We start from the raw sequence: 15,591 nt of genomic DNA, 5'->3' as shown, positions 1-15,591 counted from the left end.
ATATTCTTAATATTCCTCTAAGTTTAATATTTTTCTATTCCTTGCCATATTCATAGAAGAAAAGCATCCACGTTACTAAATAAGAAAATCGAAGTTTAATAATTTTCTATTCCCTGCTATATTTTGTGATATTGTCTGTATTCCTCTAATTTAATAATTTTCAATTCCATTTTCACTGTATGTAGTATGCTTATAGTTCTATATAAAGACATGAAAGAAACATATTCTTCACATCCTACAAAACCCAAAAAAGTAAACACTCAAAATATGACAGACGTATATTCATCTTACATACTATCCACTGAAAATCGTCCCAACTTTTCTACCTTTGTGGAAGTTGATAAAATTCCCATCATCGACCTTTCACAAACTAGCCAAGAAAACCTCATTTCAGAGATTCGCAAGGCGTGCGAAGAATGGGGATTTTTCCATGTAATCAATCATGGAGTTCCCTCTGATCTTATCAATAAGGTTGCTAATGAGACCAAAAAAATTTTTGGTCTAAGTATGGAGGAAAAAAAGAAATTGAGAAGAGATGCTATTAATGCAACAGGATATCATGATGCCGAGCATACTAATCTGACCAGAGACTGGAAAGAGGTTTATGATTGTCTTATTTATGATGGAATACAAGTCCCTTGTACTGATGATCCAAATGACTCAGACCTATGGACTCTAACAAATCATTGGCCTCAATCCCTTCCACATTTTAGGTACTGTTACTTAAGTGATTTAAACAATATTAATATATATATATATATATATATATATATATATATATATATATATATATATATATATATAATTAATTAATTAATTAAATTTTAATGGTACTAAATTGTAAAAAAATTTAAACAATGATGACATAAAATCAAGCTTGACATAGTTTCTAAATGAATGCAACATAAAACCATCATTATGTGTTTTTCTTAGGGAAACAATGAAGGAATATGGTGGTGAAGTTGAAAAGCTATCTTTCAAGTTGTTGGAGTTAATTTCATTGAGCTTAGGCTTAGCTGGTGACAAATTCTTTGACTGCCACAAGAATCAACTAAGCCTTGTGAGGCTCAATTACTATCCTCCATGCCCTTTCCCTGATATGGCACTTGGAATTGGTCCTCACAAGGATCCTTGTGTCTTGACTATTCTTGCGCAAGATGATACTGGAGGTTTACAAGTTAAGAAAAATTCAGTTGGTGGTTGGGTTAATATTAAACCTGTTCCTGGTGCATTGGTTGTCAATCTGGGTGATGTTTTTCAGGTACGTTGTTCCTATAATTGCAATTTTGATATTGCCACGCTCTCATGTTATAAGTTTAATACTAAATAATTATATATAAACCATAAATTTCAAATTAGAAGAAAAATTAATTAACGATATTTTGTTCATTGATTCAATTGTTTCAACATTAATGTTGGGTGTTTTGTAGGTATGGAGCAATGACAAGTATGACAGTGCAGTACACAGGGCTGTAGTAAGCTCAGAGAAAGAAAGATATTCTTATCCATTCTTCTTTTTTCCAGGTCACCATGTTATGGTGCAGCCTGCCGAAGAGCTTGTGAGTGAGAAAAATCCTGCAAAATACAAACCATACAACTTTGGCAAATATTACGCTAATAGAACCCACCATGATTTCAACAAAGAAGAGGTTGCGGGTAAAGAAATTTATGACTTCAAGACTTCGGATTAGCTATTATAAAATTATATGGCTCTTGATTTGGATTGTCTGTTGTTTTTCATATCCTAAGTCTCTTCAAAGACCAAATAAATTGAGTTTGTTTTCATTAATTTATGTATTCTATGACAGTTGACAAGAACTATCTTGAGAACTGTCGAAATGTGTGAAAGAGGACGGTTTTATGAAATCGTTGTAGCTTGTGTGTCGCAAAATAAAGAATTTCTTGTTGTAAAGCTTGTCCTCCAATTTAAATAAATGTTTGTTCTTTTGTTTTCAATGAATTTAAATTTGGTTGCTTTTTTTGTTGTTTTAGATTTATTTTAAAATGTCATATGATTTATATATATATATATATATATATGAGAGATTCTACCGTGCATTCGCCCATTTGACTTCAGTGGTGAAGTCACTGCAATTGACCAATAGAATTAAAGCCCTAATCAACCCTAATTAATTCTAAGTTAATTTAAGCCACATCAGCTCTATAGTAAAAATAATTTTACTGTGGGACCCATTGTAAAAAAATCTTTTAAATATTGCATTTCAGTCCCATTCACTTAATAATATTTTACAAATTATATTTTACAAATTAGAAATTAGAAATAAGTTTTATATAATTGTAATTTTTTTAAACACAAATTATACTTTTCGTTGTTATTTTCTTTCTCCCAACTTCCCTCCTCTTCTTTCTCCCAACTTCCTAATTGAATTATATTCTTGGTTGTTCTTCTTCTTCCTTTCAAGTTCCCTCTTTTTCTTTCTCTCAACTTTCCAATTGATGAATTCGAAATTGCAATTCAAAACCCTAAATTTCTAAATCCCTCCACTGCGATGTCACTCTCCTACTCCAACTTCTTTCTCGATGACGACCTCCTATACAACGAGAAAACCTCCAGCGTCTTATCCAGAGATTTGTTGGCGGAAAGCTTCTCTGATGTCGATTCGTCTCCGCCGACGGAGGAAGAGTTATGCACTTTCTATTAACTTCACCGGCAGACTCATAGACTCGCTCTTGTAGGTGTTGCCCAAAATGTGCTTTGTTAGATGAAACGAAACGACATTATAGTAATGAGCAGTTGCTGTAGTTTGAGATCTGATTTCATCGTCATGTAAATCGAACTGAGTAGTAGCAGTACTATAGTAAAAGAGGTTTTGGTACCATTTTTAGTTCCACTGTTAATCCTAGATCACTCAGGTTTCAACCCTCTGGTTTGTCTTCTGTTCCTGACAACTTTGATTTCTCAGTTATTCCAATTTTGAGTCTAATTTTATAGCTATTGGTTTATCTCTCTCCCCATCAATGCTTCAGGGTTTTGCCTTTACTGATTTCATGAATGGCTTTATCTCTCTCCCCATCAAGGCTCCTGATTTTGCTTTCAACAAAGCACTTAAGGTTATAATCTTTTTCTTATTCTCGATTTTAAGTTATTTTCATGATCAATGAGCAGGTTCATTTTATGCCCAACCTCAAAGACAAGAACTTATACAAGATTTTTACAAAAATTAGCACGATCATGTTCGTGGCGTGGTTAGTGGTGACATATGAATTTCAACTTTTAGTAATACCATAAACTTCATGTCCTATTTCTGCAGAGATTTGTTGGTTTCGTTTAGAGCAACAGGACGGATGCTGCAAAGGATTATATTTTATACGTCTGTATCTTTAATTTATATGTATTTTAAAAAATAATATCATGATATATCTAAATGATGACATCTAAATGGACTACTAATTGTACAGGGATGGTGTAAGTGAAGGACAATTTTACCAAGTTCTACTATACGAGCTTGATGAGATTCGGAAGGTTTGAACTGTTGACTCACTCCTACTGTAATTGTTTGTTGAAGTTGTTCCTATATTAACATATAAGATTTTTATAAAGGTGTGTGTTTCTTTGGAGCCAAACTTTCATAGTTGTACAAAAAAGACATCATACTAAGTTATTCGCAAACAACCACACGGACAGGAATAATACATATAGTAGTGAAAATATACTGTCTGGTATGTGGAGTGTTCCTAAAATGGTTGTTACATGCAAACGAATTTACCGGTATTTGAATATTACGATTGATATTTTCTGCTTTTGATATGCTTTCAGGAACTGATGTTTATACAAAAATCGATCACCCAACCGAGTTTGATTTTTATCTCTGTAGTCACGCCGGCATCCAGGTAAAAGGTAGGCTAAAAGCAATACTTAAAATCTACTTGACGAATATAATTATCTTTCCCACAACCTAAATTTAATGCGATTCAACTAAAACTATTATGGATCAGTGGGGTTTGTTCGACCGACAATTTCGCACTAGAGGACGGGGGATTAGTATGGTTGTTCTTACCAACTTCGATGCCAATGTTGTTGTTAACTCGAATCTCATCATCAGAATTCTACTGCACGATGTCGAGATTATAATTTTAATATACACTGTTCCGATTTCTTACTGATTAGCATACAAGTTGACATTTTGGTTTTCAAATTCTATTGTTTTAAGAACAATTATAAGCAAATCAAGTTCTTTTTTAAGGTAAATTCGATACCTTTTTTGCATTGATTCCCCTACCGATATTTGCTGCTATATGGGCCATTTCAAATTCTAAGATTAGTATCAAAGTCAACTGTCTACCCAGATTTTATATCTGGCCACTATTTTCCTCTCTTTTCCTATTGAATAATAGATCGACATGACTGGTTTTCAGAATTCTTGGGGCCTATGTGCTTGCAGCGGTGGCTTGTTATCTTAAGTTCCACTTTTGCTAGAAAAAGCTCCCTCTAGCAGAGCTTTGTCAAAAGCTCTTCATTTGTGTATGCACAAACTAAGCTACTTTTTTTACCCAGAGCTTTTAAAAATATTGTTTGGCTCAACTTCTAATTTAAAGTAGAGAAATCTAAAATAAGCTGACCCAACTTCTTTCTACTGTTATCCAAAGATTTTCCTTATTTTCTGTCAGTTGGTTTCTACTGTAATTAGAGAGAAGTTTCAAAATTGAATGGATACTATACTTTATTATTTATAAAAGAATGGTGCTGTATTAAACTTAGTCTCTGTGTTATGCTTTTTTTGGTTAATTTAGGGGGTGCATCCTTGTGATAAGAGAAGGCACATCACTGAGTACAAGAAAATGTTTCCAGCAATTGATTTTTCACTGGTAAGTGATCTATTTTGATTATCTCAAAAGCTAAGGTATGATTGATATTTGGTTAGACATGACTCATGCTTAGTATGAACTATGTTTAGATTGAGTCTGATGACGACATTTTGTGGAAACCTGATATTCGAGAGAAGAATGAAGAAGTTGCTGCCAGGGGACTGAAATTTTTGGAATGGTGAGTGATTAAATGAGTCACGTTTCATGTCTGTGACTATGCTTATTTAGCAAAACTGTTATTGAAAAAAAAAGTAGGGAGAGCCAAAAGATTGAGCATACTGAAAAAAGGGTCCACATTACTATGATCTAGATTTAACCTGATCTTTTTGCCCTTACTATGATAATATCAAGAAATCCAGAGTGTGCTTATGGTTGCCCAATTCGGTTTTTATTTTTCTAGAGCATTGCACAGCATCTGAAACAGATAGTTATATTAGTCTCTACTATGATTATATCTATTCTATTCATATTTTTGTATTTATCCAGGTTGTGGACTCATAAAGAAAAAGAGATTGATGTTGTTACTCACAGTGGTTTTCTATTTCATACTCTAAGTGCTTTTGGAAATGATTGCCATCCAAATGTGAAGAGTGAAATCTGCACACAATAAGTATTCATCTAAAAATAATGTATCATCTTTTTCTTACAATATTCTAAAAATCGAACAGCCAGTTCAACTAGTTGAACCTTGAACCCACACTGTCTATAATTTGAATGTCTCTCTGGTTCGATGGTACTATTTGATATTTAAAACTGTTTTTTATGAATTCAAACTTGGGGATATATGACATATAATTAATAATAAGGTGGCTTTGTAAAATTTTGCCTTTCTTTTTCAACAGCTTTGCTAATTGTGAGCTGCGTTCAGTGGTTATCATCGATAGAGGGTGAGCATCGTATTTACAGAACAACTTATACTCAAGCTTCTTTAGAAAATTCAGTTTCTGAGTTTTCAATTTTGCAGGATGATTGGATCAAATGAGTCCTCTACCAACTTTCCTGACAAGATTCCACACGGCCTTGACCTTCCCAGTGATGTTGCTGACGAGAAAAATGCTGCGAATGATCTAACTAAGTAACATGAGAAGATTTTCTTCTGTTATATGATTTCTGCAAAGAAACCTAGGTGTCAACTTTTCAAGATGATGATTACTGTGATTGCTCCAATTTAACATTCATTAATGGCCATTGATTCTTACATGGAAATATTAGATATGTTCTTTTACTTTCCCAGTTCCCTTCCCATTTTTCTCATGATACATTTTAACCTCTGGCCCCTTCTTTCACCTTAGAAAGAAAAGATCTTTGTAAAAAAATAATAGTAGCCAAAAAGGCGACCAAATTCAGAACCATGGTAAAAGTAGTTTTAAAACTGTCACTCATTTGAAATTTGAGTGTGAATTAGTCGTTATTTGAAATTTCAAACTTTGTTTGGACTAGTTAAATTCGAAATGGACTGATTATGATAAGTTGATAACCATTAATCTCACAATTATGTGCCCTCTCCATTGGAATTATAGGTGGACCTTGAGGGTGGATTCTTAAGACCCCCTTTGATGATTGCTTTTAAGTATTTTAACTCATCAATGCATGTATCATCAAGTTTCTTAAAATGAGTAGGATTTTAATTTCTATATTTAGTTAAACCAAAATAGAATAAATTTATAATTTTTTTATTTTTTACTCTTATAAATTGACAACTTTAAAAAAAGACATAATATAAAAAAATTTAACCCTATATCCTGGGCATCAAAAGGCCATAATTTTATATTTATACTCTTGATGTTTAGTAAAATACTATATTTAAGTTCATCATTGAGCAATTTTTAAGTATTAAAAACAGAAACACATGATTTTTATAATTCAAAAGACAACATTTTTGTAATGTTAAAGACAAACAGAGGAAACTGTGTTTTAAGAGCATATAGCAAACATTGCATCTTATTTCACCATTATACAAATGATATTTATACCTTCATTTTTTAAGTCTGATATATATCTTGCTATTATCGCGATAAAATTGAAATTAAATTTTCCATAATCCACAAATACATGATGATGATTTTGTTACTGCTGTTGATACCAGGCAAGGATCTTCCTCATTCCTTCAAAAACAAATTCCAAACCGGCTGCTGTAAAGTTTGAAAGTATAAAAGTTATGCAGTTTTGGAAACTACGTGAATTGTGCATTCGTGTTGGAGAGATGAGAGAATTTATGCAGAGATAAAGCCATCACCGCTTAAGGGTATTGCTTTAGATAGTAGAATGATGAGACCAGCAGCTACAACACTAATTTGACCTGACTTCGCCGATTTATTACTAGAACTCTCTCCTCTGCCATCAAGTTTCAACTTGTCCTCCACGAGGTGAGTTTCTGAATAAGAGGGTATTGCTACATCCCAGAAAGATTTAGTTTTGAATGATATGACTTTTTTTTCTGGCTCCAAAATTGTAGAGACCTCGGTTGGAGCTTCCATGGATAACAACTCCATACAGTGATCTTTTAAAACCTAAGAACAAATCGCAAGTAAATGAATTTAAAACTAAATCAGACATGTAAACAAAATTCACGCACAGCTAGAAACCAAACCTCAACTGTCTCAGAAGGCTGCAAGTAATCGCACACATATGTCCCCGCTAACCATGGTGCAAAAACTCTTCTAGGAAATGGAAGGTTGCATTCTTTTCTGTTCAGAAGCCAAAATTGTGATCCATGACAATATTAGAAAAGATCAGGAAGATATTTCCAAATAACCATACTTCGGGGAAGATATTTCCAAACAAATGTCAAACTTAAGAGAGCTCTTGAATAAAAGAGAAGAACTTTCATCATGTATTATTATTACTCACCTTCAAATCAGTAACAGCTTGTGAAATTGGCTCTTTTGAATTCAGGTACGCAAAAGAACATACTGTACCACTAAAGGAAAGAATACCAGAAACATCTTTTTGGCTGTATGCTTTATAAGATATTAACAATTAATGTTAGAAAATGAAGTTCTAAACCAACTGGAAAATTAACAAGAGCTAATGTAACGAGAATATTCATATGATATAAGATTGATGGAAAATATACCTTCAATAGAACTATTACTCAAAAATGGTATAAGCAATTCAACTTCATGCACGCCATCCGATGAGCACGGCTCATCAAGAATCTAAAGTTGTAGAAAAATAAACAAATTTTAACGAAATAATGATAACAGGGAAATGTTGTGTACAGTTTAATGCAACACAAATGCAAATGTGTGAGAAGAGGTAGAAAAACAAAAAATCAGAGGAAGATTAACAAAACCTAGAGTGGGTGGAAGAAAATCACTTTCATAACAAAATTTGAATGTTAAACTTCTTTTTATACAAAACGAAATGAGCATATTATACTTTGAAGAAATTCCAGCCCAAACCACAAATAATAGCAACCTCTCTTAATATTATATCATGTAGGAAATGAACTATGAACATCATTATTTCTATAAGTGGTAGCTTATAATTTTCTGACCTGCTTACAGATCCACATTTTATTCATTTTATTCATTTTATTTTTTTAATTGTCTTCATCATTCTAGTATGTTACAATTGAGTCCAAAATAAGACAGTTTAAGATACAGTAATGTTAAGATATAATATGATACTTTGTTCTATTCTAACTAACAACCTCAACCCAATATCAATATTCACAGTCGGCAAGATATAGCTTTCATGTGCATCAAGGGAAAAAGAAGAGATCAATATCAAAATGTTACTCTTATTGAAAGTTCAAACTAAATCTGCTGAGAAAAACCGTTTTGGAGCATGCAATATTCAGAGCAGAAAGCTAGTGTATCACATTAAATAAATTGTGACAGCTTCACAAATCAGTTAAAAGCAAGTATTTAATCGCTGCTAACATTATGTTGTTCATGAAAAGATTCATGCCATATAAATTACTGTACTCTTAATAATAACCTTACTGTCACTTCCTCTTTGTGTTTGGTTTACAGTCATGGGCAAAAAAGAAGGTCCAGAGCCAAGTAATTTTTGAGCGAGACAATACATATGCGTCAAGACCAGGCACCAGCACTAGACGTGTTCCAAATAGAAGCTTGAACGAGAGTCCGGATTGTTCGCCGAACATAAACAAAAGACTCCCAATGAGTATCCAACAACTAGGATCAAACAACATGTATTAAGGAAATCAAGGTATATCCTTCGTTAAGATACAAAGGAAAAAGATTTTTGGTGAACCTCTCAATTTTGGCTTCATCCTCAATCGAGAATTCCAACTTAACGATCAGGAAGCTGTAAGTCATGCTGCAAGGAGCCAGTTTATCCAATTATCAGTAAAAATAGTTAACAACTGAACCATGTGAATGCAAGCAAGTAAAGCCAAACAGGGTAAACCTGTAGAGTTGCACACTGGAATTTTATACTTAACGCATCAGATACACTGATATCTATCTTTGGTCCATAGAATGCTCCATCCCCTTCATTCAACTACATGTGAAAGACCTATATGACCATATATTTGATAACTTCTAAGATTAGGCAATAGAAAATAAGTAGCAACAACACGAACTAAGGGACCAATATAACATATCTACAAGGTGGCTTTTAGTCTCCTGCCAAATTGATTTATGTCCTATCAAAAACTAAACTAGATAAATACAAGACAAATGAAAATTTGTTAATCCTTGGTAATAACAATCAAAACAGCCACATTAATTTTCATCTGTTGAGTGTCATGCAGATTATTACTATTTGTATCAGTTTGCATCACTTAAGACAGTTGCATAAAAGCCATCATATATAGTTAGTTTTAGGCTCCTAATATTAACATCATATTCAGATATTAACTAAACCAAACCAAACATTCCTGGAGACAATGTAATCAAGTACATAAGACATACGACCAACACACATACAAGACATATACATTATTGATGAAAACTTGCCTGTGGATGACTTTTGGACAACAGCATATGAGCGTCCCGAACCTCTACGCCATATTTGAACTGTTAAAGACAAAGATTCCAAGTTAATCAACAGGCCACGATAAAAGTAACTAAAACAATAAGAAAGGCTTATTAATTAGGTAATACCTTTTTCCCACCAAAAAAGATTCCAAGTTAATCAACGACAAAATACTTTTAGTTAAGCCTATTAACAAGGTGAAGTAAAGGCGGATATTAATTAGGTAATACCCTTTTCCCACCTATGAGTGTTATTCGATGGATCCCGGAGAATTTTGTAATGAGTGTATTTTTTCCTGCATGATGGTAGTATTTATCCGTAGTACTTCCATCAACTTGTGTGTCTGATTGCCGTATGGACAATTTTCCCTTTGAAACAGCGTAAACCGTACAAAATGTTGGAGTGCATACCCTTATGTTTACTGAAACACATTATTCAAAGTTGTTTTAGAATTCGGACAGAGATAATTCAAATCCTATCGAACCAGCTTGTAAGGTAACGACTAGCGAATGACATTATACGATGATGGCATTATACATCAGAAATTCAACTACTACCTTCTGAAAATACCAGAAGACAAAGCTCCAACGACAAGTTTGGTTAAAGCGTCCTTAGTTACTTCCTCTGCTACCGCAGTTACTACATCATCTGATTCAATCACTACAACATCTACATGCACCTGCACAAACACTAGTATAAGAATGTAAATCATATATTGCATTAATCTATCCTAATTGGTGTCTGTTTCATTTCACGTTTGGTGCACCTAAAATTGATTCTGGATAACTGATTTTGACATGTTTGGCAACTCTCTAGTATAATTGATTATGCTTTTCATAATTGATTTACATGAAACTAGAATTTATAGCTTGAGTCTAAACATAATATTTACACTGAAATTTACTGTTCGACTCGATTTTGCATGAATTTATCAAAACATAAATCACTATACCTTCAACTTGCTTTTAGCGCCAGAATCAATTTTACAGATTAATTCACTCAAAATCGTTTATTTCACCGCAGAAACAAACACGCTAAATCTCCAATCATAACAACAACAGTTTACCTTTCTTTGCTCGCACAAGCTCTTAAAAGGTAAAAGCATGTGATTTGTTTGCCACTCGATTTCCCTTTTGAAAGCCATTGCTACATCATTAGGCACTTGCGAAAGAGGAAGCACATCTCCCACTGAAATTGAAAAAACGTTAGAATCAAAGAATCAAATTCAAACAAACACGATGAAACACATTTTTTTATCTTAATCATCAGGCGTGCAAACAGTCTCATTTACTTTCTCTATATTCCCAATTGTACATGGAACCTTCTTTTCGGGAAGCTATAATAACACCCCAAAAAAACAAAATCAAAACAAGAAGCAAAACAACAACAACAATGTCAATTAAATTCGATTTGTTAAGAGAAAGAGAACGAGGCTGACCTTTTTCCAAACTCGATAGCTCTCTTGACAGCCATCGATTAAGCTTCGCATGAACTTCCGCTTTTCACCCGTAGCCATAGTAGGAGTAAGAGATGTATGGGTTTTGGTGAAATTAGAAAGACAAGTATTCTAATTTGTGTTTGAATAGGTATCCAAGAAAGAGAGGGAGATGAAAATTTTTGAACTTTCAAAGGAGGGAAATGTTGGAGCGTTCTAAATTTTTTTAGGATTTGTTAGAAAAGTTGAGGGAATATGAAAAAGTGGGAGAACCGGAGAAGTTTGAGTTAATAAAATTTAATAAATTTAAAAATACATTAGAAACTTAAAATTTAAAAATAAATAAATTGTTAATCTAATTTTAAGAAAAATACATTAGAAACTTAAAATTTAAAAATAAATATTTATTCTTTTATTTATTTATTTAATTGTTATTTTCATTTTTAAAACACGATATATATAACCGTCTCAATATATAACCGTCTCATTTTTTAAAATAAATATTTATTATTTTATTTTTATTTAATTAATTGTAAATTTTTGTCTCAATGTCCGTCTCTGTTAGACACGGATAAAAATTTGTCTCTAACATAGCTTACATCTTCTGTTGACTATCTTCCATGGTTCACACATAGTTAACCATCATCCATGCATCTCAGACATAGTTAAGACATAGTTTACCATCATCTGTCGACTATCTTCCATTGTTCACACATAATTGATCATCATCCATGTATCTCTAACATAGTTCACACATAGTAGACCATCATTTGTTGAATCTCTTCCATGGTTCACACATATATGACTATCATCTATGCATCATTGACATAGTTCACAAATAGTTGACCATCTTCGGTTGACTATCTTCCATGGGACACACATAGTTGACCATCATCTATGCATCTCTAACATAATTCACACATAGTTTATAATATTCTATTAACTATCTTCCACGGTTCACACATAATTGACCGCCATCTATTGACTATCATCTGATGAATCTCTAACATAGTTCACACATAATTGACCATCTTCTATTGACTGTCTTACATGGTGCACACGTATTTGACCATCATTTATGAATCTCTGACATGGTTCACACATAGTTAACCATCTTCTATTGACTGTCTTACATGATGCACACATATTTGACCATCATTTATGAATCTTTGACATGGTTAACACATAGTTAACCATCATATTTTAACTATCTATAACACAGTCCACATATAGTTAACCATAATCTATTCACTATCTTCCATGGTTCACACATAGTTGACTATCATCTATGCATCTCTGACATAGTTCACACATGGTTTACCATCATTTGTTGACTATCTTCCATTGTTCACACATAGTTGACCATCATCAATTGACTCCCTGACATGGTTCACACATAGTCGACCATCATCAGTGCATCCCTGACATGGTTCACACATAGTCGAACATCATCGATTGACTCCCTAACATGGTTCACACGTAGTTGATCATCGTCTATGTATCTCATACATAGTTCACACATAGTTGACCATCATCGGTTGACTCCCTAACATGGTTCACACATAGTTGATCATCATCTATGTATCTCATACATAGTTCACACATAGTTACCATCATGTGTTGACTATCTTCCATAGTTCACACATAGTTGATCATCATCTATGTATCTCAAACATAGTTCACACATAGTTGGCCATCATATATGCATCTCTAACATAGTTCACACATATCTTACCATCATTTGTTGACTATCTTGCACTGTTCACACATAATTGACTGTCATTTATGTATCTCTGACATAGTTCACATATAATTGACCATCTTCTGTTGACTATCTTCCATTATTCACACATAGTCGGTCATCATCAGTTGACTTCGTGACATGGTTCACATCCATTGCAATGTGACCCATTTAGTTGACTCTGATCCACTAAAATATGATTCATAGTTAACCATCATATATTGACTATCTTCCATGGTTCATACATAGTTGACCATCATCTATGCATCTCTGACATAGTTCACACACAATTGACTATCTTCTATACACTATCTTTCATGGTTCACACATAGTTGACCTTCATCTATGCATCTATGACATAGTTCACACATAGTTGACCTTCATCTATGCATATATTACATAGTTCACAAACAGTTGACAATCATTTATGCATCTATTACATGGTTCACATATAGTCGATCGTCTTCTATGCGTCTCTGACATGGTTCACACATAGGTTGACCATCATCAATGCATCCCTGACATGGTTCACTAATAGTCGTACATCATTAGTTGACTGTCTGACATGGTTCACACATAGTTGACCATCATCAATGCATCCCATACATGGTTCACACATAGTTGACCATCGAAGATAGTCAATAGATGATGGTCAGCTATGTGTGAAGTATGTCAGAGATCCATATATGATAATCAACTATGTGCGAAATATGTTAGAGATGCATAAATGATGGTCAACTATGAGTGAACCATGTCAGAGATTCAATAGATGATGGTCAAATATGTGTGAACCATGAAAAGTAGTCAACATATGATGGTTAACAATGTGTGAACACAAATTTGACCGTCATCAATGCAATTCTAACGTGGTTCACACATAGTCGACCATCATCAATGCATTTCTGACATAGTTGACACAAAGTTAATCATCATCAATGCATCTCTTATATGGTTCACCGTCATCTAATGACTATTTTCCATGGTTCACACATAGTTGACCATCATCAATGCATCTCTGACATGGTTCACCATCATCTACTGTCTATTTTTCATGGTTCACACATAGTTGACAGTCATCAATGCATTTCTGACATGATTCACACATAGTTGACCATCATCAACGCATATGTGACATGGTTCACCATCGTTTACTGACAATTTTCTATGGTTCACACATAGTTGACCATCATCAATGCATTTCTGACACGGTTCACACATAGCTGACCTTCATCTATGCATCTATGACATAGTTCACACATAGTTGACCTTCATGAAGGATATAAAAACACTTAGAAAGGGGGGGTTTGAATAAGTGTAGTCTAAAAACTTGAATATCATCAAAGTCAAACAGCTTGGTGCATAGTCAAACAGCTTGGGGCAGAGCATCTTCTTGTCTTCTGACTTTGAAGTGCTTATGAGCGTGATACCATGACTTCAGCAACTTCTGCTTCTGATCTTTAGTTCCTTCTGATGCTTCCATAGACCCATGTTCTGATTATGCTTGACCATCTTTTGATGTCTTGCCAGACCATGTTCTGATGTTGCATGCTGAACCTTCTGAGTCAAAGCTTCTGAGCGCTGATTTGTGCATACTCTTTATATATTTCCTGAAAGGGAAATTGCAATGTATTAGAGTACCACATTATCTTATCCAAAATTCATATCCTTGTTATCATCAAAACTAAGAATATTGATCAGAACAAATCTTGTTCTAACACTTCATCTATGCATATATTACATAGTTCACAAACAATTGACAATCATTTATGCATCTATTACATGGTTCACACATATTTTACCATATTTTGTTGACTATCTTCCATGGGTCACACATATTTGACCATCATCTATGTATCTCTGACATCGTTCACACATAGTTAACCATCTCCTTTCCATCTGCAACATGGTTCACACACAGTTGACTATCTCCTATCCATCCCTGACATGGTTCACACATAGTGGGTCATCATCAGTTGACTCCTTGACATTGTTCTCATATAGTCGAACATCACCAGTGCGTCCCTAACATGGTTTACACACAGTCGACCGTCATCAGTTGACTCCCTGACATGGTTCACTCATAGTTGATCTGCATCTATGCATATCTGACATGGTTCCCACATAGTTGACCAACATCTGATGACTATTTTCCATGGTTCACTCATAGTTGACAATCATAGTTCACACATAGTTGACCATCTTCTATTGACTATCTTTCAGAGTTCACACATAGTTGATCATCATTTATGCACATCTGGCATGGTTCCCACATAATTGACAAACATCTTATGACTATCATCCATTATTCACTCATAGTTGACCATCATAGTTTTGAAGTGAGAAATATTTACAAGGAGTATGGCATCCCATGAGAAGAGCCTTGATCAATCCAAAAATATTTAATCAAGAGTTTTGAAAATAAAACCAAAAGAAAAGGTTTTGAAGTCATTAAAAATGGCTTGTTTTCAATTAAATGAAAAATGATCAAATAATAAATATTTTTGGGATTTTTTGACATAATCATAAAATAGATATAATAAATGACAATGACAAATGTGCAAAAAATCATCTCAAAATGAGAAGTTTTGATTGATTAAAAAAATTGTTGAAGTTTGTTAAAAAACCAAAGAAAATAAAA

At 33.6% G+C, this 15,591-nt stretch overlaps 3 protein-coding genes and 1 long non-coding RNA gene across 15 annotated transcripts; 2 read left to right on the top strand and 2 right to left on the bottom strand.

The window, feature by feature from the left end:
* The first annotated feature begins 245 nt into the window (after positions 1–245).
* Positions 246–1,968, top strand: LOC131640128 (flavonol synthase/flavanone 3-hydroxylase-like). Its single transcript, XM_058910531.1, has 3 exons — positions 246–713; positions 934–1,261; positions 1,431–1,968. The coding sequence occupies exons 1-3, from the start codon at positions 268–270 to the stop codon at positions 1,689–1,691; spliced, it is 1,035 nt and encodes a 344-aa protein (XP_058766514.1). The 5' UTR covers positions 246–267; the 3' UTR covers positions 1,692–1,968.
* A 336-nt stretch (positions 1,969–2,304) lies between these two features.
* LOC131640134 (phosphoglycerate mutase-like protein 1) lies at positions 2,305–6,179 on the top strand. 6 transcript variants are annotated; one of them, XM_058910539.1, is made up of 11 exons: positions 2,305–2,874; positions 2,989–3,072; positions 3,273–3,332; positions 3,421–3,484; positions 3,563–3,681; positions 3,779–3,852; positions 4,753–4,827; positions 4,917–5,005; positions 5,314–5,433; positions 5,670–5,714; positions 5,792–6,179. In XM_058910539.1, exons 4-11 carry the CDS (start codon positions 3,471–3,473, stop codon positions 5,904–5,906), a joined length of 651 nt encoding a protein of 216 aa, XP_058766522.1. In that variant the 5' UTR covers positions 2,305–2,874; positions 2,989–3,072; positions 3,273–3,332; positions 3,421–3,470; the 3' UTR covers positions 5,907–6,179. The 6 variants fall into 6 exon arrangements, with proteins under 6 accessions (XP_058766522.1, XP_058766521.1, XP_058766524.1 ...); XM_058910538.1 differs by having other exon boundaries at positions 2,305–2,888; XM_058910541.1 differs by lacking the exon at positions 3,273–3,332.
* Positions 6,180–6,714: 535 nt separating this feature from the next.
* On the bottom strand, positions 6,715–9,317 carry LOC131640135 (uncharacterized). 5 transcript variants are annotated; one of them, XR_009295170.1, is made up of 7 exons: positions 9,208–9,317; positions 9,052–9,117; positions 8,773–8,972; positions 7,904–7,985; positions 7,678–7,787; positions 7,418–7,514; positions 6,715–7,337 (listed from the first exon to the last, which is right to left on the bottom strand). XR_009295170.1 is itself a non-coding variant. In XM_058910544.1 (5 exons), the coding sequence occupies exons 1-4, from the start codon at positions 8,860–8,862 to the stop codon at positions 7,488–7,490; spliced, it is 309 nt and encodes a 102-aa protein (XP_058766527.1). In that variant the 5' UTR covers positions 8,863–9,297; the 3' UTR covers positions 6,715–7,337; positions 7,418–7,487. The 5 variants fall into 5 exon arrangements, 1 of the variants encoding a protein (XP_058766527.1); XR_009295168.1 differs by having other exon boundaries at positions 8,773–9,117; XR_009295171.1 differs by having other exon boundaries at positions 8,778–9,288.
* Positions 9,318–9,337: 20 nt separating this feature from the next.
* Positions 9,338–11,429, bottom strand: LOC131640136 (uncharacterized). Of its 3 annotated transcripts, none has more exons than XR_009295173.1 (5): positions 11,216–11,429; positions 10,844–10,965; positions 10,335–10,456; positions 9,906–10,198; positions 9,339–9,818 (listed from the first exon to the last, which is right to left on the bottom strand). It is a non-coding gene; the product is annotated as an uncharacterized LOC131640136 (long non-coding RNA). The 3 variants fall into 3 exon arrangements; XR_009295174.1 differs by having other exon boundaries at positions 9,341–9,818; positions 10,019–10,198; positions 11,216–11,426; XR_009295172.1 differs by having other exon boundaries at positions 9,338–10,198; positions 11,216–11,424.
* Between the last annotated feature and the right edge of the window lie 4,162 nt (positions 11,430–15,591).

This window comes from Vicia villosa, unplaced genomic scaffold (genome assembly GCF_029867415.1).
Source record: "Vicia villosa cultivar HV-30 ecotype Madison, WI unplaced genomic scaffold, Vvil1.0 ctg.002954F_1_1, whole genome shotgun sequence".
Lineage (NCBI taxonomy): Eukaryota > Viridiplantae > Streptophyta > Magnoliopsida > Fabales > Fabaceae > Vicia > Vicia villosa.
This window is presented reverse-complemented; position numbering and strand designations above follow the sequence as displayed.